General features: G+C 37.6%; 1 protein-coding gene across 1 annotated transcript; it reads left to right on the forward strand.

The window, feature by feature from the left end:
- The first annotated feature begins 5,331 nt into the window (after positions 1 to 5,331).
- LOC149649100 (uncharacterized) lies at positions 5,332 to 6,898 on the forward strand. The gene is made up of 8 exons (XM_089849438.1): positions 5,332 to 5,343; positions 5,391 to 5,449; positions 5,555 to 5,573; positions 5,632 to 5,739; positions 5,810 to 6,024; positions 6,092 to 6,160; positions 6,242 to 6,327; positions 6,819 to 6,898. Exons 1-8 carry the CDS (start codon positions 5,332 to 5,334, stop codon positions 6,896 to 6,898), a joined length of 648 nt encoding a protein of 215 aa, XP_089705564.1.
- The last annotated feature ends 10,614 nt before the right edge of the window (positions 6,899 to 17,512 follow it).

Below are 17,512 nucleotides of genomic sequence, written 5' to 3' on the forward strand. Positions count from 1 at the left end.
AAGTATCTGAAAGGCACCTTCAATTATCGTACAAATTAAAGTATCTGAAACGCGCCTGTAATGGTCCTTAAAAGTATCTGAAACGTGGCTGCAATGATCCTGCAAAGTATTTGAAACGCGGCTGCAATTATCCTACAAAGTATCCGAAACGCAGCAGCAATGACCCTGCAAAGTATCTGAAATGCTCCTGCAATTATCCTAAAAATATCTGAAAAGTACCTGCAATTATCCTACAAAGTATCTGAAAACGCGCCTGTAATTATCCTACAAAGTACCTGCAATGCGGCTGCAATGATCATAAAAATTATCTGAAATGCGGCTGCAATGATCATAAAAATTATCTGAAAAGCACCTGCAATGATCCTGAAAAGTATATGAAAAGCGCCTGCAATTTTCCTACAAAGTATATGAAAAGCACCTGCAATTATCCTACAAAGTATATGAAATGCTCCTGCAATTATCCTAAAAATATCTGAAAAGTACCTGCAATTATCCTACAAAGTATCTGAAACGCGCCTGCAATTATCCTACAAAGTATCTGAAAGGCACCTTCAATTATCGTACAAATTAAAGTATCTGAAACGCGCCTGTAATGGTCCTTAAAAGTATCTGAAACGTGGCTGCAATGATCCTGCAAAGTATTTGAAACGCGTCTGCAATTATCCTACAAAGTATCCGAAACGCAGCAGCAATGACCCTGCAAAGTATCTGAAACGCGCCTGCAATTATCCTACAAAGTATATGAAATGCTCCTGCAATTATCCTAAAAATATCTGAAAAGTACCTGCAATTATCCTACAAAGTATCTGAAACGCGCCTGTAATTATCCTACAAAGTACCTGAAATGCGGCTGCAATGATCATAAAAATTATCTGAAATGCGGCTGCAATGATCATAAAAATTATCTGAAAAGCACCTGCAATGATCCTACAAAGCATCTGAAACGCGCCAATAATGATCCTGAAAAGTATCTGAAACGCGACTGCAATTTGCCTACAAAGTATATGAAAAGCGCCTACAATTATCCTAAAAAGTACCTGAAACGCGCCTGCAATGATCCTGAAAAGTACCTGAAACACGCCTGCAATTTTCCTACAAAGTATATGAAACACGCCTGCAATTTTCCTACAAAGTATATGAAACGCTCCTGAAATTATCCTGAAAAGTATCTGAAATGCGCCTGCAATTATCCTAAAAATTATCTGAAAATCACCTGCAATTATCCTACAAAGTATCTGAAACGCGCCTGTAAATATCCTACAAAGTATATGACAAGCGCCTGCAATTATCCTAAAAAGTATCTGAAACGCGCCTGCAATTATCCTACAAAGTATCTGAAACAGGCCTGCAAATATCCTAAAAAGTATCTGAAACGCGCCTGCAATTATCCTACAAGGTATCTGAAACGCATCTGCAAATATCCTACAAAGAATATGAAACGCACCTACAATGATTTTGCAAAGTATCTGAAACACCTGCAATTATCCGACAAAGAATCGGAAATGCACCTGCCATTATCCTACAAAGTGTCTGAAACGCGCCTGCAATGATCCAAAAAAGTATCTGAAACGCGCCTGCAATTTTCCTACAAAGTATATGAAACGCGCCTGCAATTATCCTAAAAAGCATCCGAAACCCGCCTGCCATTATCCTACAAACTTGGCAATTTCTGACTGTAACATGCATACAATATATCTGGAAGGTACAGTACCTGTAATGAGCCTACAAACATCCTGATTTCTTACGGTAGTTACTATTTCCCTTCTGTTTTCTAGCTGTAAGGTAGCTATTTTATGACTCTAGAGAAGCTAAATTTTGTATACTGCTGTACTGAGTTTTCCAACGGAAGATATTTTTTCAGCAAAACGTCTAAAATGTTCTGCATTGCTCTCTGGAATGCATCTTAATTTTGTCTGAAGTTGAACCTTTTTCAGGTTTATTCCAGTATTTTTCCAGAATATTCCAGTTTATTTGCAATATATTGCAGATTCTAAAAAATCTAAATAACAGCAAAATGCAGCCGTAAATTTTTGTACGGGATACGGCAAGACTCTCAATTTTCGATCACGAAAACTTTAGATTGCTACAAAAGCGAGACACGATTTTAAACCTTTGATGGTTATGTAATCCAGGCTTTCGACAGAAGTTTAAAGAAGTCTTGCCTTCTACCGCGATTTTTCAATTGATGGAGCAATAATCTGCATTACAATAGTAGTTTTCGTTCGATTCAGAATTGACTGGGATACATCGTCACGAATGAAGGTTGTGAAAAACCAGCAGAATTTAATCCTATAGCATAAGTGGATCATATATACCGCTCCCTGTAAGTACTGGACCTAGGTTATGCTTTTGTAAACAGCGTTTTCTTCCAAGACATCCAATCCCGCCATCTTTAGCTCAGTTTTGCAAGTATAGTTTTCCCATTAACCCTGATCTGGAATATGAATTCAAATGATCAAAATAGCCTTCATCATGCTAGAACATTTTTAAAGCATCCCTAATACATCTCTGAGCTTCCATCGATTTAAAGGTTTTTAGCGGAGATAGTTGGCCCGATTTATTACTAATTAAAGGTTATGTGCGTCGACAAAGAAACTTGTTTTCCTTTTTTAAGTTTGAAAAATGTTTTCAACGCTTTAACGTTTTCCGTTTGCAAAAGATACTGGTCAATATTTTTCAGTTTTACAAATTGTTTTAGGCGCTTACGGTTAAGTGCTTTTAATATCACATAAATCGAGTTCAGATTGGACTTTCATTTGGGCATGCGGCGATGGTAATTAGTTACATTGATCCTAGGTGTTTTTCGTAATTAGCAAAGAAACATAAGCCATTCTAAATAAAAGTATATCGCAATAACAAGTCTCACACTAATCCCGACACTGACGGTGGTCTGACAGCCATAACCATCCACCGGAACTTCTGTAGGTTAAAGTAATGAATTTCCTTTTCAACACAAGCGTTTAAAAATACCTATTGACCGCCAATTATTTTTTAAAATTGGAAAAATTAAGTGGACTTCTACTATTATATTCTGAACCCAACACTATGAATGGGACCATTTGTTTCCTTCCGCACTCTTCTCTCTCAAACCTTTCCTCATTGGCTACCACTTCCGTTTGCTTGCCCCACTTTTTAAAAATTTCTTATGCGCCAAAATCATTCCTCTGGTTTAGTGCACAAATTCGCCGCTGCGTTTCGCATATACCCTTTTCCCTTCAGTGCTGGAAGACAATGCTGATGCACAGCGATGTTATATCGTCCAGTACTTCTAGGGAGCTGTAATATGATCCACTTCTGTCAATAGTTATGTACTCATTCGACAACATTCTGCTAGTTTTTATCGGTAAAATTTCACTTTTGTAGCTCTTTTCAATGGGAGTGAATTCCTGTTCACTGGGACATATTCGTTTAATTTCAGCGTCCAATGGGATTCGAGTCGTAAAATTACCTCTTGTATTGGGGCTTTTCCTGCCGATAGGGTAATGACGTCTGGTGTTGCCAGGAATCCCACCCATTTACTATAATAATCTATCCCAACAATAATATACCGGTTTCCACCACGAAATAATCAATTCCAATTCGTTGCAACGGTACGTAAAGCGGTGAAATTTGTTAGAGGAGTCCACTCTGTTTCATTGGGCGGCTTTTCGGATTTGACAGTCGGCGCTAAAAAAACATTATTAGATACTAGAAAAATATTTTTGGCCAAAAGAAGCTTCTCATCCATTTCTCCCAATGAAATTCGTTAGGAATACTAGAGATGAATTTCAAAAGGCCAGATATATTTGCAATTATATGCTTTAAAAAATAATTATCTGAAAATATTTTTACCCAAATGGTTTAGCTAAAGATTTCCTACACCGACATTGACTTGATGGTTAAAAAATTTAAAACGTTTCACAAAGGCTTGTCCCGTAGCTAGGGCTCAGCAAGTGCTGAAATGGTTTATTATATTTACCTTTTTTACCTATAATAATCCGTTAGGGGTTTATGCAAAGAATAAAATAGATTAAAAGTAAAATATGCGTAATTAAAATCGTTATGTTTAGATTTACAGGGAATATAAGCTGGCAGTCGAAACTTTTGCTTATACGAACTTTCATCATCTAGGAACTTTCACTTTTGAAAAGTAAGATTAACATAAAAGTTATTCCCTTGTGGCATGTTTTATCCTTATTTCGAGCGCAATTACAGAATATTTTTTTAAAAAATATTGTAGATTATGTTAGGTAAAACACTTATCTGGTACTCGTAAAACTCAAAGTGAAAATACATAATTAAATTTAACAACAACGTCTATATCTACGGCTTGGCAATTGAAGCCTCCATACCCCACTTAGTACCCCATACATTTGCTCAAGGTTAAAACTTTGTGCCGTTTTCGGATGTTTGTAAGTCGATTAAATGTCTGACCTAATAAGTAGTCTCACCCTCGTTGCTAGAGGGCTAAATTAATTCGTCCCATAATTTTCCCTATATATTTCCCAAGAAAGCTCCAAAGTTATTTTACAAGGATATTACAAAGATATTTCCAAATTTAAAAGAAAAAGATGCCAATATTCCCCAATTTCCCAAGGAATTTTTTAAAGAGTTCTAAAGATTTTTGTGATGGATAGCTATTACTGCAAGGATTTGAGCAAAACTCTAGTGTCTCTCAATAGTGGCAATATCTTTGGAATTTCCTCGCGAAATATCTTTGGAATTTTCCCGGGAAACATATTTGGAATTTTCTAGGGAAAAATCTTTTGGAATTCTCTTGGGAAATATCTTGGGAATTTTCTAGGGAAATAATCTCTGGAATTTTCTAGGGAAATATCTTTGGTATTTTCTTGGGAAATATCTTTGGTATTTTCTTGGGAAATATCTTTGGTATTTTCTTGGGAAATATCTTAAGAATTTTCTTGGGAATTATCTTAAGTATTTTCTTGGGAAATATCTTAAGAATTTTCTTGGGAAATATCTTAAGAATTTTCTTGGGAAATATCTTAAGAATTTTCTTGGGAAATATCTTTGGAAATAACTTTGGGCATTTTCTTGGGAACTATCTTTGTGCATTTTCTTTGGAAATATCTTTGGGCATTTTCTAGGGAAATATTGAAATATATAAAAGGGAAGTAAATTTAAAGTAAATGCGACAATGATTTTAAGGGTTTTTGAGAATTTTGCGTGATTGATGCTCTTAAATTTTCATTATGATATTTAGATTGTTACACAGCGCGTGACGGTCACTCCTGTCCTCCGAAAAAAACAACTAATTTAAAGGGGTGTCATCTTTGTTTTGACCGAGGCAGTGATAGAAAAATGGAGGATGCGGGGAATACTTGTACTAAAATGGATATAAATGTAAAGATAGAATCAGTGAATGTTTTTGAATCAAAGTTTTATCGTAGAGTTTTGCTGACGTTAATCCTCAAAAGCGGAATAGTTCGGTTTTCGGGAGAGTGGTGCAGTTTGTTTTTTATAAACGCGAAACCGACTGAAAAAAATCTGTCGTTTTTGAAAGTATTTAAAGAATTTGTTTTTCAGTTGATCGATTTCTATTTGATTGTTAAAGTCTAAAAAAAATTTTAGAAGTATATCTGCAGTCTTTAATCACAAATTACAACTTTCTAATTCAATATTATTTTTAAGGCGTCAAAAGCAAAAGACTGTTCTGACCTAGCTAAATGGGCGGGAGAAATAAGGAACCATCTTTGGTACTGTTGTCGAGAATGTGGGGGGAGTTATGAAACATTGCTAGTATGTAATAATTTTAGACGAAATCGGAACTACTTCGCACTTACAATTTAAATAAAAAATTATCAAAAAGGCATCATTTCAAAGTACGCTAAATCATGTGACAAACTATCACGAATGGGCCACTGATTTTGGAGCAGGTTACGCTTGTCAGCATGAAATGCCCTTGCCAGAAGAAGACAGAGACAAACCATGGCTTCAAGTTAATTCTCGGGCTTACAAAGCATTAGAAGAAATTGTGCTTAACAAGTATTTGGAAAGGAACTTGCAGTACTATGTAAGGTTCAGGTAAATCATGCATATTTATTAGCTGTTGCTAACATTTGCTTGTACAATCAAATTAATTATTATTAAAGCACACTGGGTTTCTAGAATCCTTTCACAACCAAATTTTGGGTTATGTATCGAAACGTAACAGCTACACGTAAGTGAAAGTTTTAATAAAAAAACTCTACACCTGCAAAAACCTCAGTGTTTTTCTCTAAAATCTATTTACAATGTACAGTTGGCCCAGCTATCGTGTCCGTATAATATTAGCTGCTATAGATTACAACGAACATGCAAATAGACCACAAGCGCGCAATAAAGCTGGTGAATTGAGGTACCGATTCTATTATAGCAAAAAGCAAAAACTTATGTTGTCGGGAAAGTTTATGGAGAAAAAGAATATGCATATATGAACTGTTTATTGGAGATGATCTTTGAAGAAAAACTACTATACCAACTACTGTGCTTAGATGTTAATTAATTTTCTGGAAAAATTTAAACATGAAACGATTTTTATTCATCAGGGAAAAATTTAAACATGAAAGATTTTTATTCATCAGGGAAAAATTTAAACATGAAAGATTTTTATTCATCAGGGAAAAATTACGGACACGAGAGATTTTGATGAAACAGATCCAAGGCATTTATTCCAAAGCATAAGCATGATAGAAAAGCCGTCTAACGAAGAACTTTTGGAAAAACATTTATCAAGATTTTAAAGAAATCTTAAAATGTTCAGTCTTTTAGTATTGAAAATAAACCTCACTATCCCTCAATTATTCTTCCTCTTATAAATCCCTTGTACACCCCATCAGGTGATGGAAAAGCTTGCCTGATGCGCAAAACGCAACAAGAAGGTATTATGACTCGATTGCCAGCCCCCAACCTTCCATAATCCATGAGGGTGTATTTCTTATACGCATGGTGCCTATTAATTTATACTAGTTAAAAGCAATTTAAGGAGTGTAATAAACGACGCTTAAATGAGATTACCTGAAGTTATTGTTTGATGCAACTAACCCTCTCCGAGTTGCAGCTTCATTTCTGAACCTCATGCTTATAGTCAAAATTGGTTGATATAAACAAACAAGAGCAAACATTGCTCTAGTAGTAGTATAAATCTCCTGCCTGCAGCAGACGTTTTCCACCGCAAGCGGAATCTCACGACAATTACCGCAAATACATCTTTTCGGTGGGAGGGATCACGGGTATTGTTGATTGGGCTCTTGATCTTTTATTCTGTCCCATACAAATGGCATTTCTTTGTCCTTATTTGCTTCAACTATAGAATAATAATTAAAATACTAACTTATAGAAACAAAATAAAATACCTACTGTCACATTTTTCATAAATTATTGACAAAGCTTCTGGGAATTTCGGTCCGACTTCCAAAACAAACCATTCCAACGCTTCACGGCTGGCGTTTTTAGCAGCAACCTAATTTTTTTATTTAATAATTAACTTAACCTTAAACTAAACGTGGTCAGGAAGGCATATATTCATTTTAAAAGGGAGCTTCAAATTAGGTTATTTCTAGCTTTATCTCCATTCCACAGGAAGGTCCCATTTTAGCCCCGCCCCCTGGTATAACATGTCGAGATTCAATGGGGACGGGACTATGACGACGTCGACCATGGGAATTTGTGTCTCTCTGAACTCACCTTTAGTTCTTTTCAATTAATTGATGTGGAACAACACAATTTGTAGGGCAAGCTGGATGTTTTAAAACTGGCTTGTCCCTTGCAGGTTTTCTTTTAATCACTTTCTTTTTTTACTGGTGATGGTTGGAACAGGTCGCTTTCAGACGAATCCTCGGACAAAATAACCTTTAAATATAAATTTCTGTTACTATCGTTTTAGCTGATAGCCAAAATACTTTAGCCAAATTGTTTTATATACCTCTGTTCTTTTTTCGTCAAATTCAGGAACAGCAACATGTCCTTCATTCGAGGACTTATGTTTTTTCGATATAGGCCTAGTTTTAAGCTTTATATTTTTGCTACGTTTTTCCACATTCAAAATTTCTGCCTATAAGAATTAATAAGTTGTAGAGCCTTTTATAAGTCACAATGTTCGCAGAATATTCCAATGACGGAAAACTAAAGCTTAGTTTTCACAAAGACTAGTTATATGCTGCGTCTTTGGTTTTCACTGAACTGAAAGCCGGTTCAAATAGCACCATAAGTTTATAAGCTTGTACAATAAGTATGATGCTTCCCAATGCTAGAGACTTGAGTTACTGAGTACTAGTTCGAGAACGACGCGAGAAATGACTGCAAAGCTATTTCAATTCGGGGGGGGGAGAGCTTTTGAGGCAAGGTTTCGCTAGTCTATTGTGCGCAAAATTTTGCATTGAGTTCTTCAGCGGCCCGCACGAGGGAGAGTGAAAACCTGCTCCATTTATTGGCAGCCCCAACTATGACGTTTCCCCCCTTCAACTGATATAGTTTTACAGTCCATATTCCTATTGTAGTTTCGAGCAAATTGAAGGACTAAAGTATACCCATGGGTAAAGAACGCGCGTGATGAAATTAGTTTTCACGCTTAGAGGATAGGCAACTACCTATTTCCGACAGCAGCTTATTCGATATACGTTGTTTAAACCCTAGGAGGATCCATACCATTTACACAGGGAGGCCAGACTCACTAGGTGAGTATAAAGTCAGGCCTCCTTTTGTAAATGGTATGAATCCTCCTAGACTGTAAACTATCTATATACTCTGTTCCAGTTTTGGCTGTCAGCACGCGCAAAGCTAGGTCTCTATGTTGAAGCTGCTTAGCAGTAACCGAAATCGTAGATTCCGGCGTACTGATAGAGTAATGGCAGTACTACGTATGCAAACGTCATACCCTTCTATCTCTTAGCTCAGTGTCATCCGCCTACTGGGAGCGCACATTATTCCCTCTTACAAGAACGCGCCCGAATGGAGGGATACACAGTCTACGCCCCTCTCTACCGCCACTAGTCTATAGAGACGAAAGAAATGGTGATTTTCAGAATTTAAAATCTGGCAATCAGTATTTTTTTCGTCTCTTGCCAGCACGCATAAAGCTGCTCTAACACAGAGACCTACCTTTGCGCGTGCTGACAACCGATGATGGAATGGTGTATTTACCGAATAAGCTGTGGTCAGAAATGGGTAGTTGCGTGAAAACTAATTTCCTTACTCGCATCCTTTATCCATGCTATGATATGAAAATTTAAACACCTACCGAAACCATCAAATAGGAAAATATTGGAAAAGGAGGAAAATTAGCAGGTGTTTAAAATTTCCGTGCTATATTTCCGTCGCGTAGAGCTCGGCATTATCTATCCATTATCCACGGTATTTTATATGTATCTATACTCGAAAACTATCCACAGAACTTACATGTTAAATTGTATTATATCCACAACTTTCTTTATAAATTATCGGTTATCCACCATTTGTGGATAGAAAATGACGAGCCTACCTTCGTGAGTTCAAGAAGTTCTCCATGACCCCCTCCCCTACCTATGTTGCAAGATTGAGCGCATAGCGGTCTCAATGGAGGTAAATACAGTAACATGAATAGACTAGTGGCGGTAGAGCGGGGTAGAGACTGTGTATCCCTCCCTCGATCTGGGCGCGCTCTTGCAAGAGGGGAACTTATGGTCATATAAAACCTTTGAAGAAAAATTCACCTGTAGAGTTTTGAGGAATGCTTTAGGAACTCTATTAGACCTCTTGTAGTGTATTTTTTGGGCAAGGGGTAGGCCTACGTCGAGGGGTCCGTCATTGCCAAAAAATCCCGTACGCTCGGGGAAAAATCCTAAAAAAATCCAAAATTCCAGTGAAAATACAAAAAGGATTTTGTATTTTTGAAAAATCCGAAGATCTTTCAAAAGTTTCAAAATATATAAAACTATGTAAAAAATCCAAAAATCCACCAAAAATCCAAAAATAGAAATCCAAAATAACACTTTAAATCCGGGAGTGTGTTCGTAATTTTTTTAGAAATCCAAAATTTTGTGAAAATCCACCCAAAAAAATTCAAAATTTGAGAAATTCCACAAAAATTAAAAATTTTGTAAAAATCCACCAAAAAAATTCAATATTTTGTGAAAATCCAGCAAAAAAATTCAAAATTTTGAGAAATTCCACATTAACCAAAATTCACAATTCCAGGAAGACGATACAAATTACAGTTAAAAATACAAAATTCTAGAAAAATACGAAATCCCAAAACAAATAACGATATTCCCAAAACAAATTATGAAATCCCGAAAAAATACAAAATCCCGAAAAAAAATACGAAATCCCGAAAAAAATACGAAATCCCAAAACAAATAACGATATTCCCAAAACAAATTATGAAATCCCGAAAAAATACAAAATCCCGAAAAAAAATACGAAATCCCGAAAAAAATACGAAATTCCATGAAAAAATTAAAAATCACAACGGTTATTTTGAAAATACTACTGGATTTTGGATTTTTATAAAAAATTGACAAATCCATTTAAAAAAAAACGTAAAAATCCATAAAAATCCCGTACGTTTTTTTTTCGAATGACGGACCCTTCGGGGTACGTACACCTATACTAATTGCGTGTAATCATTTTGGCACTGTCAATGGTACGGATTTGCTAGACTAGTTCCTTTCCCGTATAAACCCCCTCTCTCTCTCTCTTACCTTAGGGATATCCCCCTTCCGGGGGAAAATAGTATTCTCTATTACAAAGTTGGCCACAACATTAGGGATACATAGTCCATTCCCCCTCTACCGAAAATACTCTATAGACCTTTTCAATTGTTTTTACTTACATTCTCTAGCATATTAGAACATGGCACCTTTCCAGGCGCCCATCCACATGTTGAGAGACATTTGATGCCTCTAGCTCTACAGTACCAGTACCATTTCTTGAATTTGCGGAAATTGATCGGGAGCAAGAATTCCTACAATTGCACGGCATTTCTAGAATTCCTTCCATTTTTGTTAATTTACACACTAACACTGTAAAACGAAAACGAATGTGCGCGCGCGAGTCGCGAGAGCGAGAGAAAGAAGAGGGTGGGGTACTTGAAATGAAATGAAAAGAAGTAGGGTTTTCCGTTTTTTTAGGTCAACAAAGTTTTCCAACTTTCAACTGCAATCAGGTTATAGTGTCTTTTTTAACAAAAACTTTATCTAATGCACATATGTGACATTTATTTGGCGTCAGCTTAACTAGTTAGTTGGTTTCGTTCTTTAGGGTCACAGTGGGATAGTAATATGTTTTTTGATAAAAAGAAAATTGGAATTTCAAGCTCCTTTCATGGAAGACCCATCCCATTATGCCAAAAAAGGGGTAAACTAAAATTGGGGGTTGACAACCTGGAGGGTTGAAATAAGGGTCGGAGAGTTTAAAATTCCCCGAAAATTGTTACACGTGACCAAAAGTTTCAGGTTTTGTCCGCTTTTTCTACTTTGGCGCCACCATACGACAGGTTTTTGGTCCAAAATTGGGTGGCACTGTACCTTTAAGAGAAAACTCGCGTCTTTTGAAGAGGAGAAGTGGTTTAAAAATATTGTTATTTGGGCCATGATATCATAATATTTATAACTCTTAATTACGTCTAGGTCTTCAGCCCGATTCATTGCAGCCTAGTGAAAATCTCATTCATGATGGCATATGCGCTTCAAGACATCCCTTCAAATAGACATATTCGACTATTCCATATAAGAAACAACTTCAGAGGAGAGATGGCTTCTATGATAGGAACGTTCGCTACGCGATTGAGCTTATCTAAACGGAGCCTGGGGTTGCCCATAGCCTCCCGCGTTTAGCGCAAATGTGAGGTCATTGAAAGATTTTTATTTTAGAAGCAGAAATAGGAAACAGAGTAATCTGTGCACGCGTCAAAGTCCCGGACCCCTTTCCTCGGGACGGTGGGATATGAAAGAAGAGGCTGGTCATAGCGACATAGGAAAAAAGGAAGTTGGACCTAGTATCTTTCGAAACTTTGCTAATATTGACGTTTAAAGTGAAGGGTACCCCTCTTGCCCGCTTTCTTCAAATTTTGGGGTATATATACGATTCGTTTCCATTATAACAATAGATAAAAACGCTTTCGCGTGAACCGATGGTGGAAGCCCTGCCATTGGGAGGCTAGACGTTTCTCGTAACCCTAGCCGCTCGCCGCGTAAATCTTAAACCTAACGACGACGATGGAGTAGAAGCCAATGCAACTGATTGGTGCCAATGTGGTATAGACGAAAGACCAGTAGATGGTGGTGTTAGAAGCCAATGTTGCAGATTGGTGTCTATGTGGGTATAGACGAAAGACCAGTAGATGGTGGTTGTTGGACGCCAATGAGGATGGATTAAGGTGTATGTGGTATACACAAACTAGTGTCCATGTGGAGTGGACGAAACCAAAACTGGTGGTGTGGGAACTCACGTAGAATAGCCAGCGGAGACAAACACAATTTTCCAAATTTCCGTGAACTGTCAATGCAGTCCGGAAATTGGGAACACGTTTGCTCCGATACGCAAACTGCGAACGCGGTCACGTGGGGTGTGACTGACAGACAGACAGACACACACACGTAAAGTGCAATACCTCTCCGTGACGTCATCGTCACTCGGAGAGGTAAAAACGCTAGATTAAGAAAGTTTTTGGGTTAAGTGGGAATTGGGAGAAACGCGCTTGGTTTAAATGGGAACCAAAATACTTTTGGGTTAAGTGAGAATTGGGAGAAATGGTTTTTTGTTAATTGGGAGCATACCAATTTTGACACACAACTGTCAACAGATTACCATTTTTATAACAAAAGAACGATGGCTTTTTTATGTCAAATAAATTGTCAACCAAAGAGTGGCCTATAAATAGATTTTTGCTACAAACACCTCAAATAAGGGGCAATACTTTATTGGGGTAATAAATAAAAAAACAGGGTGCGTAAAGCATTTCTGGAGATTCTCAATTGTGAAAATATCCTTTGATATCATCACATTGTACACTTTTCAAAAAATAAATGCTAACCTATGACAAGATATTCTCGCCGTCATGAATAACACTATGATTGTGTAGGCGAGAAGTCGGCCTACTCAATTAAAAAAGCAATGAATCACAAAATAAATTCCAATGATAACAAATGGTTCGACCACCCACCAATGCCTTTGCCTGAACATGTTTACGGAATAGGTAATAAAATATTTTTAATCATTCATCGACCCGGTAGCAACTAGACATTTAAATATAACATAGGTCTTAATTTCATATGCAACTAAAGTAAATTTCGAAACTTTCAAAGAAGAGACAGCAGAGCGGGGTTTTATTCGTTACATACCGAATGCAACTGCATTTTATTAGCCTGGAAACCCACCGATAATCTTTACGAAGAACATTTGAAACATTTCCCTAAGTGCAGCTTTATCAGAGGTTAGCCCACAAAAAACATTCCCTTTAGCTTTGATGAAACAAAGGCGTACACCAAGTCAATAAAAAACAAAATCACGACCTAGGAAAGAACCCTCAGAAAACACGGAAGAAATTTGTCATACCTTTAAAGTTAAAACTACACATCTCGAAAGATTAGTCTTGGAACTTTACGTTAGAAAACAACTAAACGCCTTGTATATAAAAACTAATGACTTACGTAAGATTTAAAAATAATATTAAAATTTATCATCCTCCTTACGAGTCTAGAAGAAATTACTATAGGTTAAATCAAATGTAATTTAAAATGAAAATTGAAAAAATATCCTTTTTATAAATATATATATATACTTTTAAAGAAAGTAAGTTTTTACTTTATATTATGATCTTTATAAGTTTATTCCTACAAAAGCATCTTTTGTTATAAGCTTACAAATCTATAAGCCTACACAATCTATCAAATATTGACAGGTTGAGAAAAAAAGAGGAGAGTACGTAAAACCCGGTCCACGCCTTAACAGTGGCCGGAATCTTGTTTCCCATGCATATTTATGAAATCACAGAAGATGTAAAATATGATTTTCGCTTTGGTCGGTGGCATAGTAATTGATTACTTACGGTACGTGACTAAATCATTTTATGGCATTTTGTTTATAATTATATGGACTGTCAATGAAATTAATTAATATAACCATTGTAGATACTTGTCAACTGGTGATAGCTATCGATCGCTTTCCCTTGCCTTTAGAATGGGCAAATCTACAGTGGCGAAAATTATACCCGAGACATGCAACGCTATCTGGGAGACTCTTCAAGCAATAGTTTTTTCACCAATATCAAAACAAACTATGATGAACACTGCACTGCACTTCACTTTTTAAAAAAATGGAACTTTCCAAACTGCGTGGGTGCCCTAGATGGCAAGAATATAAATCTTATTGCGCGAAGAATGGGGATGGGTTCGCGATCCCGAATCCTAGGTCCCATTCACGACACTCAAGAACAACGTTTAATACTCATTATCTGTAACTGCGGAACCTCTTGTGTAAAGAACTGGATGTAGACGATCCGAATTAGTTTGCTCAGCATTACGTGGACATTGTCGCTGGATCAGAGCAAAAGGGCTTCTTGTGGCGGAGGGGGCCCGAGTTCGGTGTGCCGGTTCGGGAGTTGCTTGGGTTCGCCCTTGGTTCAGACCGTTCCTTGCCCCGTTCCCTGAAGTTTTTGCTCGGCCGCTTCGCTCCCGCCCAGTTATTGCCTTAATTGGATCACCCCGATATTGGCAACCCTCTTGAGGGTCGCGGATACATTGTTTCGGTCGTGTGGCACTGATGTGTTTGGAGGGAAATCCTCCGTCTCATCGAGCCTCCTGCTGCCTTAATCCTTCCCTGTCACCGACTACCTTCTGGCTGGGCTCGCCACTGACGGTGTCCAGCTTTTGTCACCTGCTCAAGGGGCGTTTGTCGGGGCCGCTGGCCGATCCCGTATGCCTTGACGGCGTTTCTGCAGGTTCAATTTGGAATATGATGAGCCCCCCAGCTAGGTGCTGCGCCTAATAAAGGCCTCTGACATGCAATTATTGTGAAAAAAATCTTGAGGCTGACGAGATGAATATGAACGAACCGTTAGAGATTTGTCTTAAATCTAATCTTTAACAACACGAGAATCTATAAACCCCCATAAAATTATATACCCTAATCAAAATGTTGATAATTACAGCTTTGAATAACTTTTTCTTTCTTTCAGAATTTAGGGTATTAATTTTCGAGTGGCCATTTTTAAAGATGGTCTCGATAATATCGACTTGGAGATGATTATTTTTTGGTGTTTATTACGTTAATGAAAATCATCTACTCAATATAGGAATGTCGAAAAGATTTATATGTTTGAAATATATTTAGCATTTCCAGCATAATTTTCCAAGATGGCGCCCAAACTATCAGTAGCACGTCTTCAATATTCAATAATGATGTTTAGACCGTCTTCAACATAATTATTACCAATTTTCATAATTTATGAACAATATACTGTATCTAAATGACATCCCCGGCGGCCATTTTCCAACATGGTGGCCAAACTATCTCATGAATGGCTTCAATATTTAACTATGAGGTTTACACAGATCTGATTATAATATCTATCAATTTTATATAACCACATGGTGATATATACTGTACCCTGAATTCGCGGCGGCCATTTATCAATATGGCGACCAAGCTATCAAACACAGAGCTGTTAAATTTATCTATGATGCTTATGTGGTTCCAGTCATAATGTGTACTAATTTTCATAATTTTTGAAGAAGAATGTGGAATAAATTGTAGCTGGCATTCCCGGCAGCAATTTTCCAAGATGGCGGCGAAAGCTCGCGCTCTACAGCAGGTGACTTTTAGTATATTTTTTGTTGGGTCAAAAATAACACATGTACCAATTTTCATCTTTATGTTCATATGTTCTAGGTCAAACCCTAAAAGTCCTGGGCTAGAAGGTGGCAATTTACAAACTGGAGAATGGAGAAATAACCCGAATACCTGCATGGGATGATTACAACGACAAGGAACAAGAACCCATAAAAAAGATAATGCTCAAATTCGTGAAAAGTACAAAGAGTATTTTATAGGAAGTGGTCAAGTACAATGGCAAAGAAGAAACAAATAATATTCCGCCATACATGTTCTTAATTCGCTGCTTCTCCCGTCCGTCGATTTCGCGTCCATCATATGGTCTCCTTCGCAGGCGGGGCCACGAACCTCGCTAGTCAAGGCTCACAATCGATTCACGAAGCTAACCAAGGGTTGTGAACGTCTCCTACCTGCCCAACGCGACACTAGGCTTAGTGTCCTGCCGCCCACCCTTCGCCACCAGGCCAATGACCTGGTGTACGTGTTCGACTTGTTTCGGGGGGCCATCGATGCTCCGGTCGAGAAGTACTTTGACCTTAACTCTGTGTCGCGCACTCGCGGTCATCGGCTGAAACTCCGAAAGCCCCGCGCCCGCACTCGCCATCGCCATAACCATTTTACGTCCCGCGTTTTGTCTGACTGGAACGCGCTACCTCCCGCCCTCCTCGACTCCGCTGGTCGCCAGTCGTTTCGTTCCGCTGTATCGACCTGGCTCTCCTCGGTCTCTTAATCCTCGCGCCCGTGGTTACCCTGGGTTCTTTATTTTTAGTTTTATTTATTTTGCTCTGTTTTGTTTTTGGTATTTTCGATGTATGTTGTATTTATTTTTGTTCATTTGTTCGTTTCTGTTTGTAAATATTCCCGTTTGTATATACTCGCAAATTGTTTCTCGACTCTTGTACCATGGAGGGGGGTTGTACCCAAGCCCTGGCGGCTTCACGACCCTATCCCTCGAGCCTTATTAAATAAATAAATAAATAAATTAATATAAAATAAAATATCATAAAGTGAACCAAAATGTATTTCAATCTAAAAAATAACATTTCATTAATTTCATTACTCTCTTGTGCCTGCCTGTTCTTCTTCCGTAATTATTTCATCTAATGTGAACAAAAACAATCGTTTGGCTTTTCGTTGATTACTAGGCCGTAAAGAATCAGTCTTTTGATAAACTGAGCAGAAACATTTCATTGGCACTATATTCTTTCTTTACTTCGGCAGGTTTGCAGACTTTAACCATCTTTTCGGTGTTTTCTTTCCATATTTTCGGCAGTGTCCTCGTATTGGTCTTTTTGCTGAGGTTTCCTTCTTTTGGTTGATTTGTGAACAACATTAGCATCAGATTGGTCTACCGAGCCCGAGTCAGTGGTTTCCGCAGTACGTTTGGTAGAATCCGAAGAATTTGTTTTACTGCAGGACTCTTCTTCTGAAAGCTCTTCATAATCTTCGATAATGTGGTCCCCAGTAACCGTTTCCACGACGTACGATTTATCAGTTGGTGTTCCGTTTGAATCTCTTGTTAATGCTCCGTTCAAAATAGTTTTAGATGACTTTGGAATCACGTTACTCGCAGATGAGGTACTAGCAATGGTTTCAGCAATAATTACTGTATCCACCGTTGAGCAAGACATATTGCTAATTGTGCTGAAATTATTTCAAACCTATTTAATACTCGATTTATATTATATACATTTTAAATATTTACGGTTTTGTTTTAACTGTG

The sequence above is a fragment of the Phalangium opilio genome, unplaced genomic scaffold (genome assembly GCF_054372755.1).
Source record: "Phalangium opilio isolate 3A_F unplaced genomic scaffold, DU_Popi_V2 ptg000088l_1, whole genome shotgun sequence".
Classification (NCBI taxonomy): domain Eukaryota; kingdom Metazoa; phylum Arthropoda; class Arachnida; order Opiliones; family Phalangiidae; genus Phalangium; species Phalangium opilio.

Bases quoted from the DNA above. Each gene is read 5' to 3' on its own strand.
- LOC149649100 (XM_089849438.1), top strand. The intron at 6,161-6,241 runs GTAAGTGAAAGT...TACAATGTACAG, and splicing joins TCGAAACGTAACAGCTACAC to TTGGCCCAGCTATCGTGTCC. The intron at 6,328-6,818 runs GTGAATTGAGGT...ACACCCCATCAG, and splicing joins ACAAGCGCGCAATAAAGCTG to GTGATGGAAAAGCTTGCCTG.